This window comes from Lagopus leucura, unplaced genomic scaffold (assembly GCF_019238085.1).
Source record: "Lagopus leucura isolate 7727_CA_CO unplaced genomic scaffold, USGS_WTPT01 145-14_obj-0_obj, whole genome shotgun sequence".
In the NCBI taxonomy this organism is placed as follows: Eukaryota; Metazoa; Chordata; class Aves; order Galliformes; family Phasianidae; genus Lagopus; species Lagopus leucura.
The window spans coordinates 26,720-54,047 of record NW_024964493.1 but is presented as its reverse complement, the minus strand read 5'-3'; the positions used below and the strand labels follow the sequence as shown (position 1 = coordinate 54,047).

Here is a 27,328-nt window from a genome sequence, read left to right as displayed (position 1 = left end):
CAGTGGTGGGCAGAGGGGCGGGGCCGCCCAGTACCTTAGGTCATTGAGTGGGCCGAGACGGTGCGCGAAATGGCGGCCGTGTGGCCAACGAGAGGCCCGGTCAGTGGGTGGCTTTGGCGCGAAGGCTGCTGGGAGTTGTAGTCCGCCTCTGGCGCATGGGGTGCTGGGAGCGGGAGCGTCATTCCAGCAGCTGCAGTGCCGGCTTTTCTTTTCCCTAAAATCCCCCCTTTTCGTTCAAAAACCATTCCCGCTCGTGCTGTCACTACCTACCCGTGTACCAAGTCGCTCTCCCTCCTGTTTATGAGCCGCCTTCAGCTACAGGAAGGCCGCCACGAGCTTTCCCCAGAGCCCCTCTCTCTTTCAGGCCGAACACCCCTCCACTCCGTCCGCCTCTCCCCCCCCGTAACAGCGGTGCCGCTGTGGCGCTCCGCCAGGCCGCTAGGGGGCGCTGTGTTCCCGCTTTGGGGCGGGGCGGGCTGAGTCGCTTCCTGGCGGCGGCGACTCGGCGGAAACGGCGGCGTTGGCAGCGGCGGAGCGGGTCTGCGGGTGGGCTCCGTGTTTGCCGAGTGTCACCTCGGCGTCCCGCCGCCCGCTGCGTGTCCCCGGTCGGCACAGGAGGCAGCATGTCGGTGGCGGGGCTGAAGAAGCAGTTCTACAAAGCGAGCCAGGTGAGGCACCGCGATCCGCGCCTTCCCTTAGCCGTTGCTGTCCGTCCGCTCTCGGTGCTCCCGGAGGTTCGTTCCTACCCTCCCTACCGACCTCGCCGCTCTCCGGCTGATGGCAGTTCCGCTGTTTCCATCCGGTAGCCCCGTGCCAACGAGCCGAGCTCCCGTTGCGCCTCGGTGTTCCGCCCTGGGACACCCTAGGTGTCCCGTCCCCCCCCTTCCCCGGTCTGTGCTGCTTTCCCATCCCGTTACCGGCGCCCATCCCTTGGCCGGAGCCTCTTCCCTTCATGCAGACCCGTTTCGGGCTCCATTGCCATCCCTGCTATGGCAGTCCCTGGACTGATCCCCCACTGCTGTGGCAGTGGGTCACAGCACCCCTGGTTCAAGCCCACCGTTGCCGTCAGGTGCCCTCCCTGCTGTGTTGGATGGAGATGAGGCACTGCTGGAGCTCTGCGTGCCATCGGTGTTGTGGTGACATGAGCACAGCTCTCCATCCAGGCCAGCACAGTGACACAGTCACCGAAAGGAACTTGGCTCCAGCACGACGATGCAGAGATCTGTGCGGCTTCACTGGGAGCTATGTGGCAAAGAGCTTCCATCCCTGTGCTTTATGGAATTCCTGGACAGAGTGAGAATCACAAAATGGCCAGGGTTGGAAGGGACGTCAGGAATCATGAATCTTCAACCCCCTGCTGCATGCAGGGCTGCCAACCTCCACATTTAAGACCAGCCCAGGCTGCCCAGGACCCCAACCAACCTGGCCTTGAACACCTCCAGGGATGGATGGGGCATCACAGCCTCTCTGGGCAGCTGTTCCAGCACCTCACCACTCTGATAGTAAAGAAATTTAGGAATAATAATAATAAAGGGATTTTAGGAGCAATGTGTTAAAGGGGAAAGGGAGAGCAGTTGCATAAAATGCAGTCTGCAGGGCGATGTTCGCTACGGCCTTGGGAAATTCCCACTGCTGTGATAGCTCTGGGACTGGGGAAGGGTTTTGTGCTCAGCAGGGCAGAAGCACAGCTCCCCATCTGTGTGCGTCAGGGCTCTGCTCTTTGGGAAGACTGTCAAAAGAGCAGTTTTTTAGCAAACGAAGCCTTTTTGTGCCTCCTGCAGTTATAGTACGGTGTTGTTCCTGAAATTAACTCTTGGGATTATTGTTTTTTTAATGCATTTTTGGAACAAATCTGGATTTAGGAGCGCGCCCATAGCAGCACTGCTCTGGGTCCCCCAATCACTGCTTTTGGGCCCCTGTTTTCAATTTAAGGCAGGTTAATTTCTCACAGGTCCACCAACAGGCTCTGCTTCCCATGCTCATAGTTTAAACCCTTCTAATCTCAATCTGCATACGCTTGCTACGTGGATGGGTTCCTTCCTTGGCCATGTTTATGAGAAAGCATTTTGCTTAAACAGCAAAGTAATACATTCCTGAAGTCATTCCCCGCCCCTTTTCTTACAACAGGAAAACAAATCTCTGCATCATTATTATGGCTTTTTTTTATGGCTTCCATGGGGGAAGGTTGTGCTGAAAAAGAAACTGTAGGAAGGCTTTCCTAGCACAGATGTGCAGTGTTGTTGTAGCAGGGCAATTAGAGGTGAAAGCGCATCGATGAGTCAGAAGCAACGTGTTTCCAAAGCCTGGAAACATCTTTCTAAAACATCTGATGAAACTTTTCTGTGGGGAATTACTGTAAACTGAAGTGAATTCATATGTGGTCTTTGGTGGGCGTTTTTCTTACGGATGCTGTGTTTTATTTTTTTAAAGGAACCAATCTGATTACTCATGGAAAAGTTAAACCCTGTGAGCTCTCTGGTGAGCAGCAGCCCAGTGTCCAAACTTGGAAGCCCGTTTATCTGCATGCATGCTTGCATGTACTTGTTTTGAGCACTTAGCTTGTGCTCAAGGAATATTGCAGTGGGGGAAAAGCTGTGTGTGTGTGTGGCTGCATCTTGGGCTCTCTTGCAGCTCCTGCTGCTGCAGGGTTTCGGAAGGTGATGAAATCTGAAGAAGCCTTTCTGCTGGTATTTGCAGTAGGGTTGCAGAGTTGCTTTGCAGGATCTGGAGAAGCGCAGTCACAGGGTGGACCCTGCTATTGCCTTCATGGTTCCAGTGGCTGGAACCACACTGCAGAGGTCCTTTGTCTGGAAACGAGAGTGACTGGTTCTAGCTCTGCCCCTGTTCTGTGTTCTCCTCTCCTTTTCATTTTCACCCTTCTTCCCTTTCCCTCCCCTGGTCCCAATCTTCAGCCACTCCTTGGCTGAAGCAGGAGGAGGATTAGCTATTTTTTGGCTCTCTTAAAGGTATTAGATGCTGCCAAAGCCAAACATGTGGAAGATCTTTCCTAAAACGTTGTGTTTTGTTCCACGTCTGTTATTAATTGAAGAAGAGCACAGCCAGGACCGAGGCATGCTGGGCCCTTCAGTCCTGGGTATGGGGATAAAGCTGGGCATCAGCTTCTGCCTCGCACCCGTATGCAGCAGAGAGCCTACAGTACCCTGCAAAAAGCCATGCTTGCAATGCTGCAGGACGTGAGCCTGTGCATCCAGAACAGGTTTTGCTAGTTCACAGCAAAATGTTCCTCTGGAGAGAGGGAAAAAAAAAGAAAAGACAGTACAAAAATAAAACCAGCCTTTAGAAAGTGTTCTCCCGTGGGGGAGAAGCAACCAAATGCACAGCTTGGAGCTCCAGCTGGGTGCTGCATGGGAGGCTGTCATCACTGTGGTCCACTGCTGGCCTCTCGGGTACTCAGGGAGATGCAGAAGCCTTCTAGTGCAGAGATGGCTTCACATGCACTGTTTTCTCTTTCTACAAACCAATTGAAGTCCTAAAGTGGAAGGTTTAATATCTGCAAGGCTTTCTGTTAATTTGTCATTTGATACACTTGGTGCATAAGCAGGGCAAAGAAATGTGTCTGTGCTGTTCCCTGGGGAACCCAGTGCCAAGATGAGCGCGTGTGCAGGTTCCTTGCTGCTGTCCTACAGAACAGCATGCTACCTGTGTCAGGGGGGTTATCTGCCACTGAAGGGACAAGGGTGGAGGCACTGTGATGTGGCACTGGTGAACGTGTCCCCTCCCTCTGCCAGGTAGCCCTGTCCCCACTGGGGCATGCCAACTGCTGGCATTCCATGTGTAACAAGGCCTTTGCAGAGACATGAAACACATTCTTGTGTTCCCATCGATCAGCCCTGATGGCTCAGCATGGAGTTGGATTCAACCCAGGTGGGAGAGTGGCATTGCTTTCTTTTGCTCAGCCCTCAATGTCGTTGTCACGTGGAACAGGATGAGTGTTCTCTGCGTGGACCAAACCCAAACCTTGCTCGTCCTGCTCAGGCTCAGTAACCAGAGCACCCTATGAGTTCTTGTGCTTGCTGTGCTTGAGGAGCTCCTTGCCAGCCACCCTTCTGCTTGCAATCTGTCACGGCTGCACTCAGTGACCATGCCAAAACCCTCGGTGTGTAGGGCAGCACGGCAGCCTCAGAGCTGTAGGATAACATCCTCTTCCCTTCCTGGGGTGTGCAGAATGAGAACAGAGAGCCCTGGCCCAGAACAAAGACCAGCAGCCTCCCCCCTCTGTGTGCAGAAGACAAAAGCTGTATTCTGAGAGGGGAGTGCTCGTTAAAACTACCAAGCCCTTAACATACACACTTTTTCCTGAGTCTGATGATTGCTCTCGAGGCTCCTGAAGATATTTTTGAAAGCATGAGTGCCTGATCTGAGGACCTGGGCTGTGCTCTTTGGCCGGTGACAGTATTTCACTCCAGGAACAAGCGGATCCTATGCCCTGTATGTCTGCAGTGTGTGCTCACTGTCCTGAGCAATGGCTGAAGAATCACCTGTGCCTGGTGCTGAGGTGCAGCAGCATCAGCTTAAAGGCCTGAGACACGAGCCTGGCCCAGACACACTGCACAGGCACTGCGTGAGGACCAGGAGAGGGATGGCAATGCCCTTTTTTTGTCTTTCTTCCTCTTGTCTGGTCCGCAGAGAGATTTCCTTTATGAAGTTCTTTCTGTTGAGGCTTTGTGCTGTAGTTTAGGATGTTCTTCTTCCCTCTCCTGTTTCCCACATTGTACCTTTTAACAGTTCCTAAAGTTAAGCCAGTCCTCCTAGCACTCTTAGGCTTTCTCCCCCAGGCAGGAGATGGCTCTCCACTCATTTCCTTTGCTCTGTTTGCAGCTGGGCACTGGGCTGCTCTGAGTGTCACAGATGTGCTGTGCAGTTCAGGATCTCCCGCTGGAAGGGAAATGGGTTGCTCAGCATGCAGGATAACCTTTTACACTGAAAACAAAACCCACAGAGGCCCATTTCCCTGGCCTGTTGGTGCCCCGTCCTGCTGCAGACGTTTTGAGTTGTGCCTGTTTCCAGATGGAAGCTGTTCCCACACTGCTAGATGCTTCCACACCTGCAGCTTAAGACAACCGTTGCAAGAGCTTCAGCCACTGATAGCAGATGCTGGATGTGAATTGCAGGGCTAAGAACAGTGGTGTCAGGACAGTGGTGTCCCCAGCGCCGATGTGCTGCAGCTTTATGGACATAGGAAGCACGGTGCCACAGTGGGCACAGAACCTCAAGACAAGCCAGGCTGTGCACTGACATGCAAATGTCATACTGGCTTTTAGGGAATCCTTCAGAAAAAGGATGACAGTGGACCTCAGAGGCAAGATGTGAGGAGCACAAAGAGGCCTGGTGAGTAGGGCACTCTCTGAATTTGCCCTGCTGGGACACGAGGGGCACAAACAGCATGGAGACACCGGTGCTTTGCCTTGAAGCTCCTACAGGTCAATTCAGCTTGGGGCTGAACGAAATTCATCTAGAAGCTACCTTCAGTTCTGTCAGTGTGTACAGCAGCATCTCTTTTGCTCCTGTTTTGAAGTTGGAAGAACAAATCCTCCAGTTTTCTCTTCCAGGTCTCCCCGTGAGGCTGGCACAAGGCAGTGCTGCTGGGTTGAACCTTGGTGACAAAGGCAGGCTGAGATGCAATGTCCAAGTGCCTTATCTGAAAATATGAACTTGAACCAGCAAGTAGAGGGATTTGCCATGTCCTCCCAGCCTTATCTTCTCTCCCATGGCACTCAGGCTTTCCTCTATTAGTATTAACCCAGGCTAGAGTCGCCTCCAGCCTCCCATGTTTGTCATTCAGTATTCATCTGCTCCTGAGTCACAGGGCTGAGAAAAGGAGGATTTGCTCAAGCACAATGTGATCCTGGGTGCTCAGAGTGCCAGCCAGCAATGTCAGAGAGCAAACCGTGTTCTGCAGCCAGTCAGAGTGCTGCTGTCATCCTTGCCCAGCGTGCTGGAGCCCTCAGCCTTCTGTGCCATTGGAGCCCAGTGTCTCATTGATGCCTGTGTGCAAATCCAAGTATGGCAGGTGCGAATGTGAAGCAGAATGCAGGTACTCTGCTCTCAGCAAACCTCAGAGTCATTGGGTTTCAGGGACCAGGGGTGCCTCTCCCTGTCCTCACTGAATGCTGTTATAATGCCTGCTGCTCCATCTAGCTAAAATGCCCATGTGCAGGAGATTTTAATAGTAATTTCCTTCCTTTCTTGCATGATTTGTCATTGATGAAATACTTGGCATGGCAGCGTTGTTCTGCTCGTTAATCATTGTCAGAACAGCCCCATGAATACACCAGTTTTCAGCTTCTCTCACTGTTGTCCAGCCTGTCTGGTGGTGCAGGTTCACGTCTTTGTGTCAGTTACGTTGACTTGGCTTTTCTCATCCTTTTAGGATTGCTTTTACAGCTTTTAGGTTCCCATCGTCATTAAAGCTCTGGTTCTTGAAAGGCAAAGACAGAAAGCAGAGGAGGAAAGCTCTGGCTCCCCCATATTCAGCTCACTGTGCTTCCCTCCTCATTTCTCATGTTAAACAGAGCACTGTTATCCCATGTTTACAGCTGGGGAATCTGGGACACGGGGAGGATGCATGATTCAGAGCTGTGGGGGAATCGTGTGGCACCAGGAATGCTGATTCCTCATTGTCATCTCACCCTGTCTAAAATTACCTATTTGTCTAACTGTTCTAACGGGTTAATTTGAGGGTGAAGTATTGAAAGTGTAAGACAGAGCTGAAGGGGGGGGATGTTGCTGGAAGAAGTGGAAGGAAATCCTTCCTCCTGCTTCGCCCTGCCAACACTTTCCTCCTGGGAAAGAGCAAAATGGGGATGAGATCAGGCAGACTGCTCTGTAAAAGCTGACTTATTCCTTCAGTGCATTTGTTGTTCCTTCCCTCCCCCATTCCTCCATACTCCAGCACCTTTTGCCAGGACTTGCAGCCCTATCCAGCCCCTGGCAGACCCGGGGGGACATGGACCCATAGCATGGAAGTGCTGCTGAAGGAGTGGAGCAGTTTGCCTCGCTTGAGATGCAGGAGCACTCGTGTAAAAATGAATCAAAGCTGCAGGCTCAGTGTGCCTGGGGAGGGCTGTAGCCTCTTTTGCAGAAGCTGATGTTGGCTGAAGGGAAGAGATTCTGTCTGTGCCCCTCTGAGCAGATGTCCGTGCTCACAAGTAGGTTCGTTAGGGGGCTGGGAAGTGCTGAGCACCGTCCTCACCTGCACCTTTCCACAGTCCCTGAGTCTCCTGGCAACTTCTGCTTCATCCACCTGAGGCGTACAGTGGGTTCCTACAGGGAGCCAAGATGGATGAAGAATGCAGTGTGAAAAGGTCTTCTGTGCTCTGTCAGGAGTGGAACGTGAGGGGGTTATTGCAAGACCTGCTGCACTGTGTCACCATGTTGCTGTATTGCCAGGGAAGGCTGCTGGCGTGTGCCACTGCCAAGCAAGATGCCAAACTACTGGGGAAAAAAGAACAAACCCAGAAATAAAGTAAATCCATAATTCAGAAGGTCTTGGGTTTGTGATGTCAGCTCGCCTCATTCACATGGAAAAGCAGTGATGCATCTGGACATTCATGCTGTTTCATAAGAGCCCCATGCAGAGTGCTGTGCTGTCAGCCTCTTTGCTTGTTGGTCAAATCCTGAGTGTGAGTGATGAAGTTGGGGCCCAGAGCTGAAGCACGCAGGGAGTTGCTCTGCTCTTGCTTGTCTGCAGCGTGGCTTTCATGTCATTCTACAGATCTGCTCCTTGCTGAGCTCTGGCCCCTCGCTGTCCTGCTGCTTCCCTGAGCTGGGGGCAGGTGAGTGACATCTGTGCAGAGCTGGAGCAGAAGAGGAAGGAGCCATGCAGCATCACATTACTTCTCTGTTAGTGAGGGTCTGTGTGACATGGCTTAGTGCGAGTTTCACACACACCCCTTGGCCTCTCCCTGTATAAAAGTAATATATATATGTATATAATTCTTTTTTTTTTTTTTTGAGAAAGAAAGGTTTCCTCTTCCACCTGCCCCCACCCATCCCTTTAAACTGCAACCCCATCACTTTCAGGTTCCTGTTGACAGGAAGCAGCCGTGCTGGGAGGCTGGGGCTTCGTGGCAGCAGCCATCCAGGCTGAAGCTGTAAGCAAGCAGCTCCCTGGATCCCTTCCAGCAGCAGCATGGTTTCCATCTGGGGCTGAGGGTCAGGACCTGCCCTGCTGCTCCTCCTGGTGAGTGCACAGAGCACAGCCCACGCCACGCTCATCCCAGCCTGTGCCACTGGCTTCGTCACCAGTACCTGCTGGTGCAGGTGGGATTTCCTTCCTGAGCCACTGGGATCTGAGAATCTTCCTCTCTCACCTGTTAATGAAGTTCAGAGCATTGTCACTAATGAGCTTGTGCTTCTGCTCAGAAAAGTGAAGCACATCTCTGTAATGTAATTCTGTCTTTCAGACAGAAGGTAAAGTTTGTGTCGTGATTAAAGCTTTACAGGGCTTTACCTGATTGAGAAAAATGCTTGATAATTCATCCCAGGACTTAAAACCAGGCCGTATGTGCTTGCTGGGCCAGACTTTACCTGGCTATTATAATATATCAGGCACTTTCTTGACCAAATTTGTATTAATTTTATAGGACCAGCTATATTTAACATTATTCTTATCACCTTCATAACGAAAAAGCAGAAAAATGGTGGACAATTACCCACCCACAAAGCAAATCTACTGAGAAAGGAGGTGCTGCTCTTAGCAGAAGGATTTTTTCCCTAATCTTCACTGTGTAGCAAAGTGGTGAAGCATTTAGCGAGCACTACATTTGGTGCTGACGTGTGGCTGCACACGTGCTTTTGCTGGGCACTGAGCAGGCACAAATCTTCAGCACCAGATGTTGCTGGAGCCGTTCTCATACGTAGCAAAGCTCCTAATTGCATTGGATGCATTTCCAAGAGCAAAGGAATCTGCTTTCTGTATTTAAACAGGGTAATGCAGGAGGGGTTTCTGATACACCTGGTTCTCTGGCTTCAAGGCAGAAAGGCTGAAGTGATGCATTGAGAGTGCAATCTGCAGAGTGAAAGCAAACTGCAGGAGCCTGAGCTGGCTCTGCTGGCTCCCCGCAGCCTTACAGATGTCACTCCCCCTCTCCTTTTCCTTAGGATGCTGTGCTGGGGTGTGATAACCACTAAGCCTTTCCTAGTATTCACGTTAACAAAGGAAAACGTGTGTTTGTATGATTTTCTGAATTATTTCTCTCCCACTTTGATGTTTGTGTACACTGTGATTGCTGTAGATCTCGTTTGGCCAACGCAGCCTGTGTTAAGGAAGGGACGTGAGCTGTGCTCTGTCCTCCTCTGCTCCCCTTGCACTTAGGAAGGGGGATCACTACCTTCCCTTTTACAGGTCTGAGCTGCTGCTGAAGTCCTTTCACCGCCTTTTTTGGATCTGGTCTGCCCATGAGCCTGACTGCTGACTCAGCTCCCAGTCCTCATTCACACAGTCTGCATCTGAACCTGCACACACGTGTCTGAACCCCGTTACTTAACTGCTCAGTGTGTCCCATCAGCATGGCTTGGCCTCATCCATCACACTGCAGACCTGGAGCTGACCAGCTCTGTAGCCCCATTCCCAGCCCTGTGACATTCTTTGAGCTCTGCTGTACTTTTGCTTGATGATACCATTCAGTGATATCCATCCAATGCTGATACCACACTGCCCTGTGCCCTGGGGTGGTACTGTTCTTGTGTTTCACTTTTCACTGGAGCAGAAATCCTGTCTACTTCTTGAGAGCCCTTCCTGCAAGCTGCCTCATGCTTGCTGTGTTTGGGACCTCCAGTTGTCAGAAACCCTCATTTTTTTTCCATTGCTTTTCATGATATCCTGATATCCCTGGCAGCAGCATAGACAGGCTGCTGGTTGCTCTGCTTCAGCGTCATCAGGACTTTGCTGCTGCCTCACAAAAGAGGCAAAAAGCAAATTCCAGGAGGCCCTTCAGCACTTTGTGCCTTTCTGCCCTATGTACTGAGCAGCTCCAAGTGTCAAATGGCAGCAGCTCCTTTTCCCCTGCGTCAGAGGTCTGGTGGAGCTGCTGGGAAGTGATTGCTCAGCAACTTCAGACAAGTCAGGCAGTGATTAACAAAGGCTTTTGGAGATAGGATGTGGGGAGGTTGGGCAGGAAATCGGAATGCAAGGCAAATATTCCCCATTTCCCCTCAGTTTACTGTAGTTCTGCAGCCGTGGCAGGTGGGCGAGGAGATGGGCAGTGCCAGTTGCACAGGGGAAAACTGCTGCTGCTTTTTCCCTGTGGTTTTGTTTTCACTTGTTTGCTTGACCCAGTTTTTTTAACTGTAGCTGAATAGAAATGATGTCTCATTTGGTATAAAGCAAGTGAGAAGTAGCTAATAACAGGAGAAAATGTGATGCAAGGCCTCGTTGCTGACTGTTGGGAGGTGCCTGCTTTCATGTGGTAAGCCCGTGGCAGGAGGTGAGGACTGAAACTTCTCCTCTCTGGTGCCAATCTGTGCTCAGGGCAGCAGCGTGCCCCTGCTACAAGCTAAGACTCAAATGCTGTTCATCCAGCTACAGAAAATGAAAGGATGAATTCCCCAAGCAAATGGGCAGTGTCTGCATTGCACTGGCCTTAGCTCTGCGAGTGAGACCTGCTGGCTCCTGCTTAAGTTACGTTTTCTAATTCATGCTGTCCTCATTCCTCTGAGCCCATCTGCTGGATGGAGATGAGTCATTCGATAATGCTTTGAGTAGGTGATTGGACAGGTGGCTCCCTAGAAAGCTGTCTTTGCATATGACAGCTCTTTCTTTGCAGTTCCTATATGATAAGATTACAACCTGAGGTCACTTTGAAGGCATTTTGCTAGGGAAGGAAGGAAAGGGAAGGGAAAGGAAGGGAAAGGGGGCAGGGCAGAAGGCAGCAGGAGCACCTCTGTGTGTGTTTGCACAGGTTCATTGATGGTGCTTGGTCTCAGAAGGGAGTAGCTCTTCCTGTAAAAGAAAGGAGCAGTAAAGGCAAGAAAGCCCAGCAGAAGATTGAGGGCTGGATACCAGAGTGAAAACACTTATGTGAGTGGGGAGATGGGATGGGGTAAGTGGCAGGTGGTACCGTCAGGTCTGAATGCCCAGAGAAATGAGATGAAAGCAGGACTGATGTTAAGAGCCAGCAGCAGTGTCTCACATGGAGGGACGGGGAGGTGAGAGCTTCTGCTGTTTGCCTTCCTCTGATCTGCCCTCCTGCAGCCAAACCGAGTGTGAGAAAAGGTAGGGCAGTGTCTGTCGAGTCATATCCCACTTCTGGTTATGGTTCTGCTGCTAACCTGCTCTTGACAGTAGGCAAATCACTTCCTCTCATTCTCTTTCCTCTTTTCTGCTTAGAGTGATGACTTTTGGGTGAGGAAGTCCGGCAGATGTGGTGGAGCTGTGCCAGGACCTACAGAGCACTGTGGGGACTCTCAGCATCCTTTGGCTGCTCAAAGCATGGAGGCTTGCTAGGGAATGTGCCTTCCTCCTTGTTACGAGACGATAATTGTTCATCCCTTATTCCATAGAATAACACTTCTGTCTGTTTCCTTCTCTTTAAAGTAGGTCAGAAGTTGCCCAGATTAGGATGCACTTTGCTGTGGGTGTGCTGATCACTGGGTAAACTGGGATGCCTGCTACCTCTCTGCAGCGTCATTCCTTAAGAAAGGATGCCTTCTGTTTTCTAAGAGTTTGAAAGCCTCTGAGGAGGCAGAATGTGATCGAGGATAAGAAGCAAAGATGGACAGATGCCAGAGAGAACTGCAGGCTCAATGAGGGCAAAAGGTGTGTTTGCAGTGCCAGTGCTCCCAGTGGGCTGCTGCTGCTTTCCTGGCCCACAGCTGAGGATGCAGTGAGCAGCGAGAAACAGGGATGGAGGAGAAGTGATGCCTGCTGTTGGATGAACACCTTCCAATCTTGCCACGCTGCCAAGGATCGTGGTGGGAAGGTGACAATTGCCATGAGACCTTAGAGACAGCACGGGTGCTTCATAGGTGCTGGAGCAGAGTGTGTTTCAGGAATAGATTTTGGGGTTCTCCAGCCCTGCTGCTGACAGACCCCACAGCAGGAGAGTGCAGCACCATGCTTGAGGGATTAGAGCCACATGCTGCCCAGCTGTTCTAAATATACGTGCAGCAGCAGCGAGCTGTGTTGGCTGCATGGAGCTGTGAGCACCCCGCTGCCTCCTCCTTTGTGATGATGAAGCTACTAGTGAAGACAACCAAAAATTACACTTCATTCCAGGGCGCTGTGCCTCACTGAGCTGTTGCAGTGCCTTTATTTAGCTCCCACAGGCACAGCTCACAGCAATGTTGTGCACTACCGAAACTGCTCACCAGCAAGCCCAGCACTTACAGCTGTGTTTCCCTTAACTGCATCTCTCGACCAGGATTTTGTGTTACACTAAAGCCCTGTTCATCTGGGATTCAAAACACCTACAGCACCTTTTTAGTCAGTTTGTGGACTGTTTTCTTTTTTCCTTTATTTTTTCTTTCCCACTGAACTTGCTCTTTTCTAATGCAGGCAACCAGGGCAGAGCTGCTCGTCTGTTTGCTTGTCTGTGGTTTTTATTTCTCAAAAGAGCACTTTCTGCTGAGGCAGGACGCAGGGAGGAGTGAGAAGGCTTTGGCACATCAGTCTTGGGAAGGATAATGTTTTCATTGCAGTGTGGGCAACTGCTTTGAATGCAGCGATTGCATGTGTTTGATATGTTATAAATAGCGCTGGCTGTTTGCTAAGGGGAAAAAATGTAAGTTTTGAAAGAAAAAACAGGTATTTTTCGTTCTTGATGAGCTGTGCTTGTTCGAGGAAGTTGCATCCTACAGCTGACTACCTTAATTTCCCAATTGAAAATACTTGAAAGTTGAAGAGCAGTGTGTTGGACCGGGATGTGTGAGGTCCCTGTGGAGCAGCTGCTCGTTGGCACAGCACTGATTTCAGCCTCCTGTATCCACAGGCTGGGCAGCCAAAGACTTGCTCACTTTTAGGGCCAGTGCTGCACATCTGCCCTCTGCTGGATCTTGAGATGGAGGGGCTTCACCAGCACTCCTCAACTGCAGAAGGTTTGGATGGTGGCATCTTCCCACTCGGTTTTGGCTCTGTTTTCATGGTTGGTGATTGTAATGTACGTTGATTTCCCTTTTTTTTCCCTACACGTCTGTCCTTCCTCCATCACCAGCGCTGGTGTGATGCAGCAACATCCCATTGCTCTGAGCTGCCACTCGTTGACTCTGGGAACACATCTGCTGCTTGCAAAATATCTTGATGCTCTGTACTCCTAAATACATCCACAGGCACCTGCTGTGCGGAGAGATGCCCTGGGCACGGCCTCATGTCACCATCTCTTTGCAGGAGTGTTAAAAGGGTGGTGCTGCAGCCAGCCTGCAATGAGGGGAGTGCAGCTTTGGGGTGGGTGTGCCAAGGTCCTACTTAATGCCACTGGGATCTGTTTAGGTTTCAGCGATGGCGTGGGCAGCAGCAGATGCCTGCTAGGTCTGTCTGATTCATCGGGTTTACGTAAGGGTGAACCAAATGACGAGAGCGTTGTCCGATGGTTTGTTATTTACCACGAGTTCATCCTGGGGTTGAAGGGCAGTTGTGTAGGTTGAATGAAGGAGTGGTGGGTTTGGAGGGGGCTGGTGAGGGTGAGGAGGGGTGTGTGGATTTTGTGTTGTGTCTGGAGAGACGGCACAGCCCTCCCTCATCCCTGGGATTACGTTTCTCTCCCACTCTCTGCTATAAGAGAAGCCCCTTTCCATCCTGTCTTTCTTATCCTTCAGCATACACAGCTCATTCCTTCCCCTCCCTGTTGCCAAGCTCCTGTTGCAGTAGTTAGCTAACAAAAGGGCTTTCATTTCTGAACATCTTCTGCCACGCACAGCCCTTTGGTAGCATTGGAACACCAAAGGTAAGTGTGATTGAAGCCCCTGCGAGTCGATCCTTGTTAAAATGAGGCTGCAGAATCTGCAAAATACAGTCAGGAGCAAAGAGACAGACGAAGCAAAGACAAGTGCTGTGCTGTGGAGGTGTTTGCTGGGTGGGATCCACCACTGCACCCTGGCACAGAACCAGAGCCATCCAACAGGACTGCAATCACCGTACCTCCCTACGCCCTGAGCTCAGGTCTGAGCTATCTGGGCCACATTTTTACTGCCAGCAAGCTTTAATTATACACGGGTGTTGCTTCTCTGCTGGACTGTTTGTGCACCGTCTGCTTCGTCCCTTTTTCTGACCCTACAGATTGGTGGTTATAGTGCCAGGTAAACAGCCATCCTGTTTCGAAGCCGTTTTATCTCGCCGATCTGTGACGCCCAACTGTATTGCCTTGTGCTAATATTTGCTCCAGGAAGCACACAGCTTTGGCTGCTGTGCAGTACAGCTGAGGGCTTTTGCTTTTCCACTGTGTCCTGCTTCTCTCGCACTAAGCTACAGTACTGTCTCCTGTAGGCTTAACATTATGCTATATGCCCTGTCCTGGGTTCCATTTTGTGCCCAGTGCCCCTTGTACTGTCACTGGGCACCACCAAACAGAGCCTGGCCCCATCCTCCTGACCTCCCTCCCTTTGGATATTGATTAGTACTGATCAGATCCCTTCTCCAGGATGGATGGGCCTGGGCTAACAGGACGTTGGCCGTGTCCCTGGCTCACATCCCTGCTGGCACAGAGGGGAACTGGCATTAGTTTGTCCTGTGCCTGACAGATTTGGGACTGTTGGGATGGAGATGGCACACAGTCCCTCCTTCTTTCCTCCTGAGATGAAGCCTCCTAGCTTAATTAGAGCCAGCAGGGAGAAAACCTCAGTCGTATTCGTCCTTCACAGCAGGGCACCAGTAGCATTTCTTGGATGTCAAAAGGAGGATTAAATTAGTCTGCAAGCGAATTTTCCCCCTCCACATCTCTATGCTCTCTGAGAGAGTGTTAAGCCTCCAAAATCACTGTGGTGATCACTGTGTACAGCATGGCATGCAGTCCCCGATTACAGCAGAGCTCTCCATCACAGGCTGTATTTGCAGCTTTCTGGGTTGCAAATCTGTGGGCGGGTGGAGAAAAGCAGGGATGGAATTACTCCGGTTAATTGTACTCTTCTCAGGTGCATTGCAGAGGAAAGGACCTTTCTGGAGGTGCTGCTCTGGGCTGTGTAGGAGCCCCTTTCTGGCCACAGAGGCTGCGTGTCGAGCTGTCTTTTGGCACAGAAGCACAGGAGTGGGTGGTGGCAGCTGGCAGTGAGTGCCCACGCAGGGTCTGCAAGGCAGAGCAACCGCTTTGTGGTTTATTTTCCCTGCTCCAAAGAGGAATGTGTGCTTCCCCAGCTCAGAGCTGGCAGGCAGAAGTGTGTGCTGGCACCCCGAGCACAGAGCAAGGATCCAAAAAAAGCAAGAATTTGAGTTTTTGGTTGTTTGCCCATCTGCAGGCAGCTCTGCGGTGATAACACCCCTTTGAGCCCCTCTTGGCACGCTTGCTGAATCCACAGTCCTGCTCTCCCTGCACTTCCCATGTCCTTTCAGGTGCTAGAATAAAGCTGGTGAGGTCAAGAGGGCTGCACTGCACCCAGAAACCTGCATGGACCTTTGTGGGGCTGCACGTGCAGGGATGTGTGAAGATCCATCTGGGTGTGCATCTGAGAATGAAATCCAGAGCTGAGAGCTGGGCTGGGTGAACCTGGAGAGCGCTGACCCATTGCTTTCCCCCAGTGTTTTAATGCCCAGGGGAACCACAGCAATCTCTTTGTGAAACATCTGAGGTCCTCTGCTTCACCAGAAAGAGAAAAAAGCCTTGCCCAGGCAAAGCGATGCCCTGAAAGGCTGCTGTCTTCTTTCTCAGCTCTTTCAGACTCTTGCTCTAAAAGGATATTTTGGCCTTGGGATGATTTATGCTGCTGTTGCTCAGTGCAGAGCTGTCATTCAGAAGAGCTCTCTGCATTCTCTGAGCCTCTTCCCTGTAATGTCTGCATGCCTCGAAGCTCTGAGCAGCTGCAGATATCCATCCGACCACTGAGGCACGAGGAGCACATCAGCCATAGCAGTGCTCAGCCTAGCACCCTGGTTTGCAGCTTCTTCATTGTTTTCCTTTCCTAGTTTGGGGTGCAGAACTTTGCTGAATCCCTGCAGACTTCCCTGTTTTACAGCAATCATTTGATTTTGGGACTAAGCACTGCCCAGGGAGCGCAGTCGCATGGAGCTTATGGGGTATCTCTAAGTGCATTTGGAACTGGATGCTTGCTTAAAGAGGTTTTTTTTCCTTGTCCTTTAACTAAGGAACCACTCTGAGTCCCCATGGGCGCCACAGGAAGAAAGACTTGATAAAATCAAGTATTTGATGTTGAAGTAAACAAACCTGTATTGTTTGTCCAGAGCTGGAGTTTTGACTGCAAGCATGAGGAATCCTGGCAATGGCCTGTGGCAGGCATCAAGAGCTTGGGGAGGCAGCAACCATTTCCTAAACCGCTTTTGATGTCTGTGGAGGTAATTTGCTGTGCACAGATCCATTCTGGGGCCTGGCAGTTGCTTGTGGGTGCACTGCAGGTAGCTTTGGCCGATCTGTTGAGCCCCAGGTGCTGCCACTGGCCTTGCCACATGGGAATGGGGCAGGGCAGGAGATGTTCCTCTCCATTTGAGTTGCATGGAAGGACACTTCTTCAGTTGGATTTGATAAAGCACTGTTGGCACGTGTCTTTCAGCTCAGGAAGGTGAATGGTGAAGCTTTGGGAAAAAGTCTTTTCTTACACTGAGTGGCATTTTGAAGAAAGCTGATAAGCCCTTGGTGCAGATAGCTAAAAGCAACCCTGCCTTCCCAGCTGTGTCAAACGTCTTGTGTTCGCCTTGTTTTAGAACAGACATCAGAGATACCTTGATAATTGGATTTGAACATTTTCCTGTAGCTTCTCTAAGTCTCTTTATCCTTCTCTTTAAAAAATGTTGAAATACAGAGCCCTAAGCTCTCACCATCTGGATTGCAAGGAGTTGTGGTTGAGGGCTTTGAGTGGTTCTTTCTGGGCTTAGCTCTGTACTGGCTGCTGCAAGCAGAGTATGCTAATTCCCTGTTTACTTGCATTTTGCCTTGTGTGAAATTGAAGCCTCTCTTGAAGCAGAGTTGAGAGACAATGCTGTTGCTCCCTATTTCCAGAAAGCGTCGGAGTTGGAGCTGTGAGTTGTGATTTTAAAGAGCTTTGCAGCTTCTGCCAGGTGAGGAATATCCTGCCTGTGTCTGAAGGCTGAGCTGTGCTGTGGGAGGATAGGGCAGCATGTTGTTACCATGCTTTGGGCTGTTCCTACTGCCTCCTTTCTCTTGCAGATGCTGTCTGGACCATCCCTCTTCCCTTTCTGTCCCCAGGACTCGATACCTCTCTGCGTGAGGCAGAGTGGACAGCCACTGCCATGCCTGATTCTTCCTGCCTTGTTCTTTTTCTGCAGCTGGTCAGCGAAAAGGTTGGAGGGGCAGAAGGGACCAAACTTGACGATGACTTCAAGGAAATGGAAAAAGTGAGTAAGGGATAGGAGAAATCCCCTAAAATTACCCGTAAAAGCCTTCTGTGACCTTGCCAAAGCCCTGAGCTGATCTTCACTGCTGCTGGATCATCTTGTTTTCCTACAGAAAGTGGACTTGACCAGCAAGGCAGTTACAGAAGTATTGACCAGAACAATAGAATATCTGCAGCCAAACCCAGGTGAGTGACAACACCTCTGCTGTCCACTTCCCCCTCTGCCTCCCAAAGAGGGTAGGAGAGAAAGAGGCAGAGAGACCTCAGAGAGAACCTTGATGGCCTTGAGATGTGCCACCAAGCCCACATTTGTTACCAGGTATGCTGTCTACCTTGACCAGATGTATGCTGGGCTGTCCTGTACATTCCCTGTGGCTTTGCTAACTGGCTGAGCTTAGTGGGGTCTTACCCTAGCTCACAGGTGCTTTGTGGTCATACGGCCCTTTTGACCAGTGATGTGTTTCTGGGCTGTAAGATACTGCTGTTGCTGTCAAACAGTGAATAAAACAGACGCATCTTTAACCTTGGATCTAGGAAAGATCTGGAGGGGACCTGTTTTTACCAGGGTGTCCTGAAAACATGTCATCTCTGGCTTGGAAAGGGATGGTTAGCTTTGTAACCATCACCTCCGGAGCCTGCTGTCCTGTGTGTTTCCAGGCAGCTTGCTCAGAGGATGCTCCAGGGACTACGGGAGGGCTGGGGAAACTCCTTTGGCCTTCACCAGTTAGCTGTGGGGATCTATATTTATTTGCTGCCTTGGAAAAGAAACTTTACTTTTCATAGCAAGTGATATTTCTGGTAGATGATGACAATAGCACTTCTTGGCTTTGGGAGTCACTTAAAAAAAGAAAAGAGTTGGCAGTGGCCAGCAGCTGCTGGCAAGTCCGAGTAATTACAAACACGGCTGTGGCTGTTTCTGTGCCAGCTTCCAGAGCCAAGCTAACCATGCTGAACACGATGTCGAAGATCCGTGGGCAGGTGAAGAATCCTGGCTACCCGCAGTCAGAAGGGCTGCTGGGGGAGAGCATGATCCGCTACGGCAAGGAGCTGGGCGAGGACTCCAACTTTGGTGAGTGCCCCGTGGGGCTGCACCCTACAGCAGCGTGCAGATAAGACAGCAAAGGCCGATGCCAAATCTCCAGACTGTGTTCTTTTGGATTCCCGAAGGGTTCTGGGACCCTTTGTATCACTTAGCAGCATGTGCCTCTGGTCCAGGCTGGAGTGCCAGATCTGTAGCAGTCTCAGAGCAAATGCATGGCAGCGACTGCGCCTCATTCCTTAAACCAAAACCAAGGGCAAAATCCACAGCTCACCACTGATGTCTGTGCTGTCAGCTGCCTTTCTGTACACTGGCCTTTAGAAGAGGTCTGAAGGCTTCCACTCGGGGAAGGAGAAGCAGAACCCAGGGGTACTGGATCGTAATCAACATTAGGTTTAGGTCCAAAACCTTCTAATACTTTTTTGTTGAGTACTGAGAGAAGCTTGCATGTGGGAAAAACTGTCTCTGTGCTTGTAAACTGAATGTGGTGATGTGGAAACTGGACTGAGCAATACGAGGTGCTTTAATATGCCATAGAGCTCTGCTATGGGGATTCCGTAGCCAAGAAGTCTCTTCATGGGGTGACTTCTCATAATCATGAAACAAGCCACGTGTGACTTGCAGGGAGGAAGGAGGTGTGAAGCTTTTTGATGACATTAGTCTCAATCCAGTGAAACATCAGCCTGCCCATGTGACAGAGCCAATGCAGTGCACAGCTCTCTGATCCCTTCCAGTGCAGGGAGGAGCATTCTTGCTTCAGGAAAATTACAAAGCCCTGGCTGCTCTGTGGGAGTGGTGAATTCTCGAGGGTATCTCTGGCTGACTCAGAACTCTGTATCTCTCTTGGCTTGCAGGAAACCAGTATTATTGCAGAGCAAGGGGGAAGGAAGTTTTTAGAAGAACATAGCAAACCTGGCTTCCTCTAATAGCCTCTCTTTACAGAAACACTTAACTTGATGAATTTTTATTTTGACAGGTTATCTAGAATTAGCACCATTGAAATAATTCTTCTGCAGATACTCTGTCGTTTGCTTTTTTTCCACCTGGACAGCAGACTGGTGGTTTCACTTGACTCTCCATTTCATCTGCATCAACTCCTGTGCTGACGCAGTGCTGAAACGATTGGTTTGCCAAAGCTGCACAGGAATAATTTAATCTATAAATGGTTTCCACTGGAATAAAAAGCCCAGACTAAAAGTGCTTTTCAGCGAGGCTGTCTGGTTTAACTGTCATCATTAGAGGGAGCTTTAGAAAAGCTAAATAGGTTTCAATAAGCGACTCTGAGTTCTAATTCAGAGAGAGGTGGAAAAAGAGAAAAGATTGGCTCGATAGAGGTCCAAAATGAATAGAAGGCTGCAGGTTTGTTGTTGACATCTGGGGAAACTTGAGAGGTTGGTCAAGAGTGCTCTGGGCTTAAAAGCCATCTGAACAAAGGGATGGCTTGGCTCAATCAGGCCAAATGTACTCTGCCCCCAGCTTCTGCTGCCAGCAGTGGCTGAGCAAGGTTAAAGCTGTGCTCAGCCAATTAGTAGCTCAGGGACTCCCTGAGTTAACAAAGCTGTTTACGAAATACTTTTCCCTTTCTCTGTGTGGTTCGTAGAGATTGTTCCTTGTGTTCAGAGGAAGAAAATGAAGCACATTGGTGAAGTGTCTTGTGTGGAGTTTGCACCAACATGCCGTTGCCCGCTGTCACGCCAGTCAGCGCTGCCTGTGCTCAGCTCAGAAAGTTGCTCCATGTAGAAACGTGGAGGTTTTTGGCATAGGACAGAAGTTGCACATGCTGGGTATCATGGCAGAATGGCTCTGCATGCAGCTGCCACAGACTTTGGCTCTGTTTAACCGGCTGGCTTGTTCTCCTCCTCCCTTTCTCTTCCCTTCCTTTTCTCACTCAAAGGCGATGCGCTGCTTGATGCTGGGGAATCTATGAAACGATTGGCTGAAGTGAAGGACTCACTGGATATTGAAGTCAAACAAAATTTCATTGATCCCCTCCAGAACCTGTGTGACAAAGACCTGAAAGAGATCCAGGTAAACGCCACGGTGTTGTCTCTGCTGTTCATCTCCTTAGATGCTGGCCTGTTCTGGCTATCAGTGCATGTAACCACTTGCTCCATCACAGTGGAAAACAATGTGGACAGGCAGAGGTACCACTTCTGTTCCCCTGCATGTGATGTGCATTCTCTCTCCATATTTCCTAGTATTTGCTCTCCTGATCAGTGTATCCAGCACCACTGCCACTGCTCCTGAGCAGCCTCTACAGCTGGGTGTAGGTTGGAGTAGTTCATTCACTGTTCTTTATGGAGGATGCTGTCATAGTGTATCCCAACATATGTTCTGGGCTGCTTGCTTTTGGTGCTGATTTAAACAGTTCTGACCCTAAGCTGTTACAGGATATAATATTCAGCATCTGTATCCCAATTCCTGATCTGTAGAGATCCCTGTCATTCACGAGGAGCTCGAAGTAGAGCCAGTTCTTCCTTTCCCTGAAAACCTTGCATGAGGAACAGACCTGGGCTGCTCATCACATTGTTTTCCTCCAGCTCCCAGCTAGAAAGGGGTGAAACTATATTTCCATACCATACTTGAAGGTTATTCCTTAATAAGAAGCACCTACAGCAGTAATGCTTTGCCAAACTGTCTGCTCCTCCGCATCATCTCACAGCACCCCTGATGTGCAGCTCTCTATCCTGTGCTGCAACCTGAACAAACATGGGAGCCACAGAAGTGTATGCTCTGAGATCAAGCTTCTGAAACGAATGAGCTTGGCCTGTGACCAGTGCTGCCTTCTCAACACAAAAAATCAGTTGCTCCCAGTCTCTGGTTCTTTCCTCTTTTTTCTTTGCTGTTCATAACTGTCTTCTTCGCAGCACCATCTCAAGAAGCTGGAAGGCAGACGCTTGGACTTTGATTACAAGAAGAAACGACAGGGAAAAATCCCTGATGAGGAACTCCGACAGGCCATGGAGAAGTTTGAAGAGTCCAAGGAAGTAGCAGAGACCAGTATGCACAACCTCCTAGAAACTGATGTAAGTGCATAGAGGGCGCCTGGACTCCTTGCTGCTCCTGGGGCTGAGAGCTGGGGGTGGCTTTTGTGTTTCCATCTGTGTGAGGGTGCCATTGGGAATGAGTTTGGCCAGATAATGCAACACCCTTGGGAAGGATTTGACCAGCTGGGGAAGGGAAGGCTTCAGGGTGGGAGACAGTGGGAGAATGGGAGCCATTCTGCTGAGTCTGAGCCAGAGCCTGGTCTCATGTACCTGAAATCCCAAACCTCACCCTCATTTCCCTGGGGAAGCTGTCCCTTGTGCACATTTCCCAGTATAATCTCAGCCCTAGTGGGAGTCTTCTGTCAGCAAGGGAAAGCCAATCATCCTGCCTTGGTTTGGTTCTCTCAGATTGAGCAGGTGAGCCAGCTGTCGGCCCTGGTGGATGCTCAGCTGGACTACCACAGGCAGGCAGTGCAGATCCTGGATGAATTGGCAGAGAAGCTCAAACGCAGGTGAGTCCTGGGGGCTTTGGGCACTCTGTTCTCACAGCCATGAGCTCTGCATGGCACTTGCCTGTAAATATACCTGGCTCCCTGTCTGAATCTGCCCCCTGGTGTTAAAGCCAGTGCTTGCAGTCACTGCAGCTTCGGTCCAAACCTCATTCAGATCAGTGATGGGCACATTCTGACATACAAAACATGTCTGTCCTTGCTTCACGGGCAGCCAGTTTCTGCTGCTTTGAGCGATGCCTGAATTGGAGTGTGCAGTTCCCAGGGAACTTGATATTGAATTTGGCAGAGAAAGGGCGGATATGCAGTGCACCCTTAATGCCAGCGCCCACAGCTCCTTGCATCTTGGGCCTTGACCAGGAGATATCTTTTAGCTAGACCTGGGATCAAGTAACCGTGCTGCTGGAGCAGATGGATCAGATGTCATGACCTGAATGTGCCTGTCCCCTCCTAGCTTAGTGTCTTTGTGCCATTAGCTTCAGTTGTAGTTAGGGAGCTGGAGTTCCTGGTGGTTTAGCACTGCTGCCCTGCTGCTCTTCTGTCATAGAAGAAACCACTGAATGGATGCTGTGTCTGGTTGGAATTGAGAAAAGCTGGGAGTATCCTACTGCTGTGAGCTTTCAAAGTGCAGCACGAGTGTCCTCTGCTGGCCTGAAAGCAGTGGTTGCCTGAGCTGCCTCTACAACAAAGCCTAGGAGTGTTGTCTTCCAAAAGCTGAGTTATAGGTCTGAGGTGGAGGCAACTGAAACTCGTCCCTCTATGGTTGTAAGGGGTCAGTTATGTTTGCCTTGCCTAGCTGAGGACAGAGCTTCATGTTTTAGCTCTGGATGCATCATGCCTTTTCCAAAGCATTCACACCAACAAGCAAGATGTGCACTGATCTTCTCAGACTCATTTTCACTTTAATTTATCCACATTTCTTTTGATTCTGCCAGAATGAGGGAGGCCTCCTCACGTCCCAGGCGGGAATACAAGCCCAAACCCAGGGAGACGTATGACTTTGGAGAGAGTGACCAATCTAACGGGGGCTTCTCTTGTGCTCCCACCCCTAAAGTCTCAGGTAAAGTTGCCCCATGTATGTCATCGTGCACACAGGTGTCTCTGGAGCAGTGTCCTGGGGATGGAGGGGAACTGCTCTGCCTAAGAGTTATGTTTCTGATGTGTTGGATGTGCCTGCACAAGCTGGTGGCTCTGGAAGTGTCTTAAACATCTCTAGAGTCAGGCTATTTTCTCTTGAGGCCCAACAGCCTCTGTTTTCTTGACTTTGGAGAAGTCCCAGCAGAGCCTGCAGTCTGGGTCACTGACTGATAGCACCCAGTCAGTGACAGCAAGAGCAGAAAGGAAAAATTAAACATCTCTTCTCCCCATCTTCCATCACGCTGCATTTGTCCCTCCCTGGTCCCAGCGAGGCAGATGGTTTTCTAACAGCATGCAGGATGCCATGTTTCTCCTAACAGAACCTCCCTTTGGGCCCTGCCTTCCCCTCACTCCAGTTCACGTTGTTTTAAGCATGTCTCTTTTTGTTTGGAAGCAGCTTCCTCCTCTTTCCGATCCGACAAGCCGTCCCGGGCCTCCGTCAGGAGTATCCGTGAGTTTCCTCCCACTGCACTGCATGATGTGTGACCATCTTTCCCCACCCCTCCTTGCTCCTCCTTCCTTGACACTGCTTCTGGAAGCCACTAATACCCCTGTGCTGAGCCACTGTGCCTGGCCAGCAGAACAGCTGAGCTAAACATCACCTCTGCTGAGGCCCAAATGAACCCAACCATGCTATATTGATATTTACCACCCTAAAGCTTTTGCTCACCTGGATGAGTTGTAGCAGCAATCGTCATGCGGGCACGTCCTGCTTGAGAGCACAGAGATCAGGAGCTCTGCCAGGAGATATCAACCAGCTCACTCCTGTTACAAGCCTCCCAGCTCTGATCTGTCCCACTCCTGCACCTACTGCCTGCTGTCCCCTACCCTGCAGCTGGGAGCTGGGGACAGAGCAGGCAGTGCTTCGGTACACGATGTGGGTTTTGTGGTGTCTGGGCAGCAAGCAGCCTCAGATGGGTTGTGACTGGTGGCAAGTCCCCAGGCTGGGCCCACAGGTTGACTTGAAGGAGCTCGTGGGGCTTTCATTGGGGTACGGGGGCAGGCTGAATCTGTGTCTTGGAGGCATCAGAGTGGGGCAAGCGAGGGGCTCATGGTGGTACAGTAGTGGGGTAGGAGGGCTTAAGGAGCCTGGAAAGGGTTATATGCTGTGGTTGTGGAACCAGCGTGGTGTTTTGAGAAGCTCTCTCAGAAATGAACCTGCTTGGCTGCTGCTTTTGGTGTTTTCTGAGTTCTCTTCTAATGCTGAGCCCTCTTGTGCTGTGGAAGTTCAGCAGTCCAGGTGTGCTGGGCCTCCTGTTCTGCCATTTCCCCTGCCCTAGCACAGAGCCATGCCAGGTGCTGAGCAACAGGGAAGGGAATTAAGGCCCTGGAGACTGTGGTGATCTGCATTAGCTCAGCTTGCTCTCAGTAGAATCTCTACAGCTGCAAAGTTTAGTGGCTGCTCTTCTCCCATTAGAGTGGGGTGGGTGGCACAGGGAAGGTACAGGGGTTGGGGCTGTGCTCTGGGAGCAAGTTATGAAGGGAAACGTTTGGAACAAGAAGGCAGAGGAGCCATTGTGCTAAAACCCATCGAAGAGTTCAGACTGAGTTAATGCTTTACCATCCTGGGGGCAGAGCTAACAAACAGTTTCTCCCAGGCAGGGCAGAGCCCCCAATACTCGCTCGTGTCACTGGGGCTGTGTGAGTCCTGGCTCTGCCAGACCTGGTTTGGTGTCTGGGACTGGAGTGAGTGGCTGGCTGCCAGCTGTGGGGCTGGGGCAGGACTGTAGGCAGCCTCCTCACCCCTCGCATGCACTCTCCCCACAGCTCACCTGGACCAGCCCTGCTGCAAGGCGCTCTACGACTTTGAACCCGAGAACGATGGTGAGCTTGGCTTCAAGGAAGGCGACATCATCACCCTGACCAACCAGATCGATGAAAACTGGTACGAGGGCATGATCAATGGCCAGTCAGGCTTCTTCCCACTCAACTACGTGGAAGTGCTGGTTCCGCTACCTCAGTGAATTGGCAGCTCTCCCCGTTCCTCTCCACTCGTGCCCCCTCACAGCGCAGGGCCGAGCCTGCATTCCACGTTTGTCCTGACACGAGCCCTCTAGTGAGGTGGGGAGAGAAGACACGGCCATTTCCTGTATCATCTCGGGGTGAGTTTGCCACCAGGGAACAAGCCAGAAGGGTCAGACAGCCCTATCCTGGAGAATATGTTTTGTCTTTTGTTTTTGGTTTTTTTTTTGTGTCCTTCTGGTGCTTGAACTTAGGTACTTTATGAATCCTGCCAGGTTCTTCCAGTCTGTACGTTCAAGCTGGGTCACAGGCCTCTCCCTGTCCAGTTTTTGTCTTTCCTTTGGTCCAGTTTCCATATGAACCAGGTTGGCTGTGCTGGAGAGCCGGGGTGCATGACCTTCATGCTGATCATTACCCCAGGTCACCTGGTGCTGAGCAGCCCTGAGCCTCGTGGAGGGGTGAGAGGTTTGCCCCTCCTTCAGGATGGTGTGGGCATCTGCCCCTGAACACTACCCACCTCCCCTCAGCCTACAGCCCCTGCTCCATCTGACACCCAGCTGCTGTGGGAAGGGACTCAGCTTCCTCAGCACCCCAGAGCCAGGGCTCAGTGGAGAAAGCACGGAGCAGAGCAACACTATGACACAGATGGAACACTACACCAGCTCAAGGCAGTGCTGAGCCTCTGTGCTGTCCCTCCCCTCCCTGGAGAGGGGCAGAGATGTCTGATGCATGGTGCTGGCTCTCTGTCCTCTCCGTGGCACGGCACGGTTCAGTTCCTTTCTGCCCTGGAAATGTTTTAAGCTGGGTTGCTTCTGAAGTTTGGGCTTTTCCTGCTGCAGCCTCTACCTGCAAAACTGAGGGGTGACTCAAGGGGCAGTTTGGGCTGCAGCCCAGGGTCTGCCTACGGAATATCCCAAGTTGGAATGGACCCTTAATGATCATCGAGTCCAACTCTTAGCTCCAGACAAGGGAGGCAGATGATGGCTCCTGCCCATGGTGAGGCAGAGCAGATTGCAGAATGGTCCCATGCAAGATCCTCTCACCTGCTAGCTCTGTGCTTGTTCTCCCCATCAGAACCCCATGAGGCTGAGCTGCAGTCCCTCTGCTTGCTCTTTGGGGCTGCTTGCTTTGGACCAGGTTAATCCTCACGTGCCTTTCCTGCTGCCCCTCCTCTGCCCCCTCCCCATGTTCATCTCCACCCATTGGGAGAAGCTGCACCCTGGGCTCTGTGACCTTCAGCTTCTGCACCCTGCAAATGCATTTGGTGGAAAAGGCATCTTATATCTCTGCACCCCTTCTGCCCTGCTCCTGGCTGCCCTGGCTGCTCCCAACCTCTTTCCCCATACACGTTTTGGAACGGGGCTGGGAGCTACAGTGCTCAGCTCCTGGGGAAGAGAGCACAGCACTGCATCCACAGCTCCTGAGCTCCATTTCTTGCTTTTCCAGTGTTGATAGAAAAATGGTTTCCCTGCTCTGGGGGCCTGGCACCTCTGCTGCAGCACTTAGCAGGGCTCTGGCACTGCATTTCTTGACCAGCAACCTCCTGGCCACGCATGCAAGCCTTAGCTCCCTGCCAGCCCCACACTGCAGCTGCTCCATCTCCTGTTACATTTACACAGAACGTTTTTAATGTTTTTAACCATGCATGTTGATGTACGTCTGGTCCCCTGCTACACCGTGGGCTGACCCTCGTCTGGCACCAGTGCCTGACCCTCCCTCCTGGTGCAGGATGTGGGAGCACACGTGGATTTCTCCCCCAGCTCCCAGCAGTGCAGGGGGCCGAAGGGACTGATGGCCTCAGTGCCCTGTCCCTGCCCCACTGAGGGCTGCAGCCATGGCCCAGGGCTGCTGGCTCCTGCTCAGGTGGATGGAGATGAGTCTGTCAGCTGGGACAACTTGCAAGACCTTTTTTGTAATGGTTTGTAAAGGGGAAAAGAAAAGAAAAAAAGACCCCCAAATCTCATCTTGTATCTCTGAATAAAAGTATTAAATGTTTTCTTCTTTCTAATGGCTGCATTCTCTCTGTGCACATGAGATCTCTCACTGGAGCTGAGATAGAAATGGGGGATGTGGAGGGCTGGAGGAGCAGCCCTGGAGGAGCATCCGTGCCTCTGCTCTGTGCCTTTGGAAGGGCACCCTGATGGGGCTGGAGGTATCCCTGTTTGTTGCAAGGGAGTTGGATCTTTAAAGGTCTCTTCCAACTCTGTGATTCGGTGTGTTCA

At 51.0% G+C, this 27,328-nt stretch overlaps 1 protein-coding gene across 4 annotated transcripts; it reads left to right on the top strand.

Annotated features, from left to right (window-relative positions):
* Positions 1-503: 503 nt before the first annotated feature.
* On the top strand, positions 504-27,114 carry SH3GL1 (SH3 domain containing GRB2 like 1, endophilin A2). Of its 4 annotated transcripts, none has more exons than XM_042892107.1 (10): positions 504-668; positions 17,405-17,473; positions 17,586-17,658; positions 18,398-18,541; positions 20,406-20,539; positions 21,379-21,537; positions 21,907-22,010; positions 22,943-23,067; positions 23,542-23,595; positions 24,912-27,114. In XM_042892107.1, exons 1-10 carry the CDS (start codon positions 624-626, stop codon positions 25,106-25,108), a joined length of 1,104 nt encoding a protein of 367 aa, XP_042748041.1. In that variant the 5' UTR covers positions 504-623; the 3' UTR covers positions 25,109-27,114. The 4 variants fall into 4 exon arrangements, with proteins under 4 accessions (XP_042748041.1, XP_042748040.1, XP_042748042.1 ...); XM_042892106.1 differs by having other exon boundaries at positions 23,539-23,595; XM_042892110.1 differs by lacking the exon at positions 504-668 and adding an exon at positions 11,753-11,779 and having other exon boundaries at positions 23,539-23,595.
* The last annotated feature ends 214 nt before the right edge of the window (positions 27,115-27,328 follow it).

Excerpts from the sequence above, each read along its gene's own strand:
- SH3GL1 (XM_042892106.1), top strand. The coding sequence starts at position 624 with ATGTCGGTGGCGGGGCTGAAGAAGCAGTTCTACAAAGCGAGCCAG. Across the intron at positions 669-17,404 it reads AGTTCTACAAAGCGAGCCAG|CTGGTCAGCGAAAAGGTTGG; the intron begins GTGAGGCACCGC and ends CTTTTTCTGCAG. Across the intron at positions 18,542-20,405 it reads GGGCGAGGACTCCAACTTTG|GCGATGCGCTGCTTGATGCT; the intron begins GTGAGTGCCCCG and ends TCTCACTCAAAG.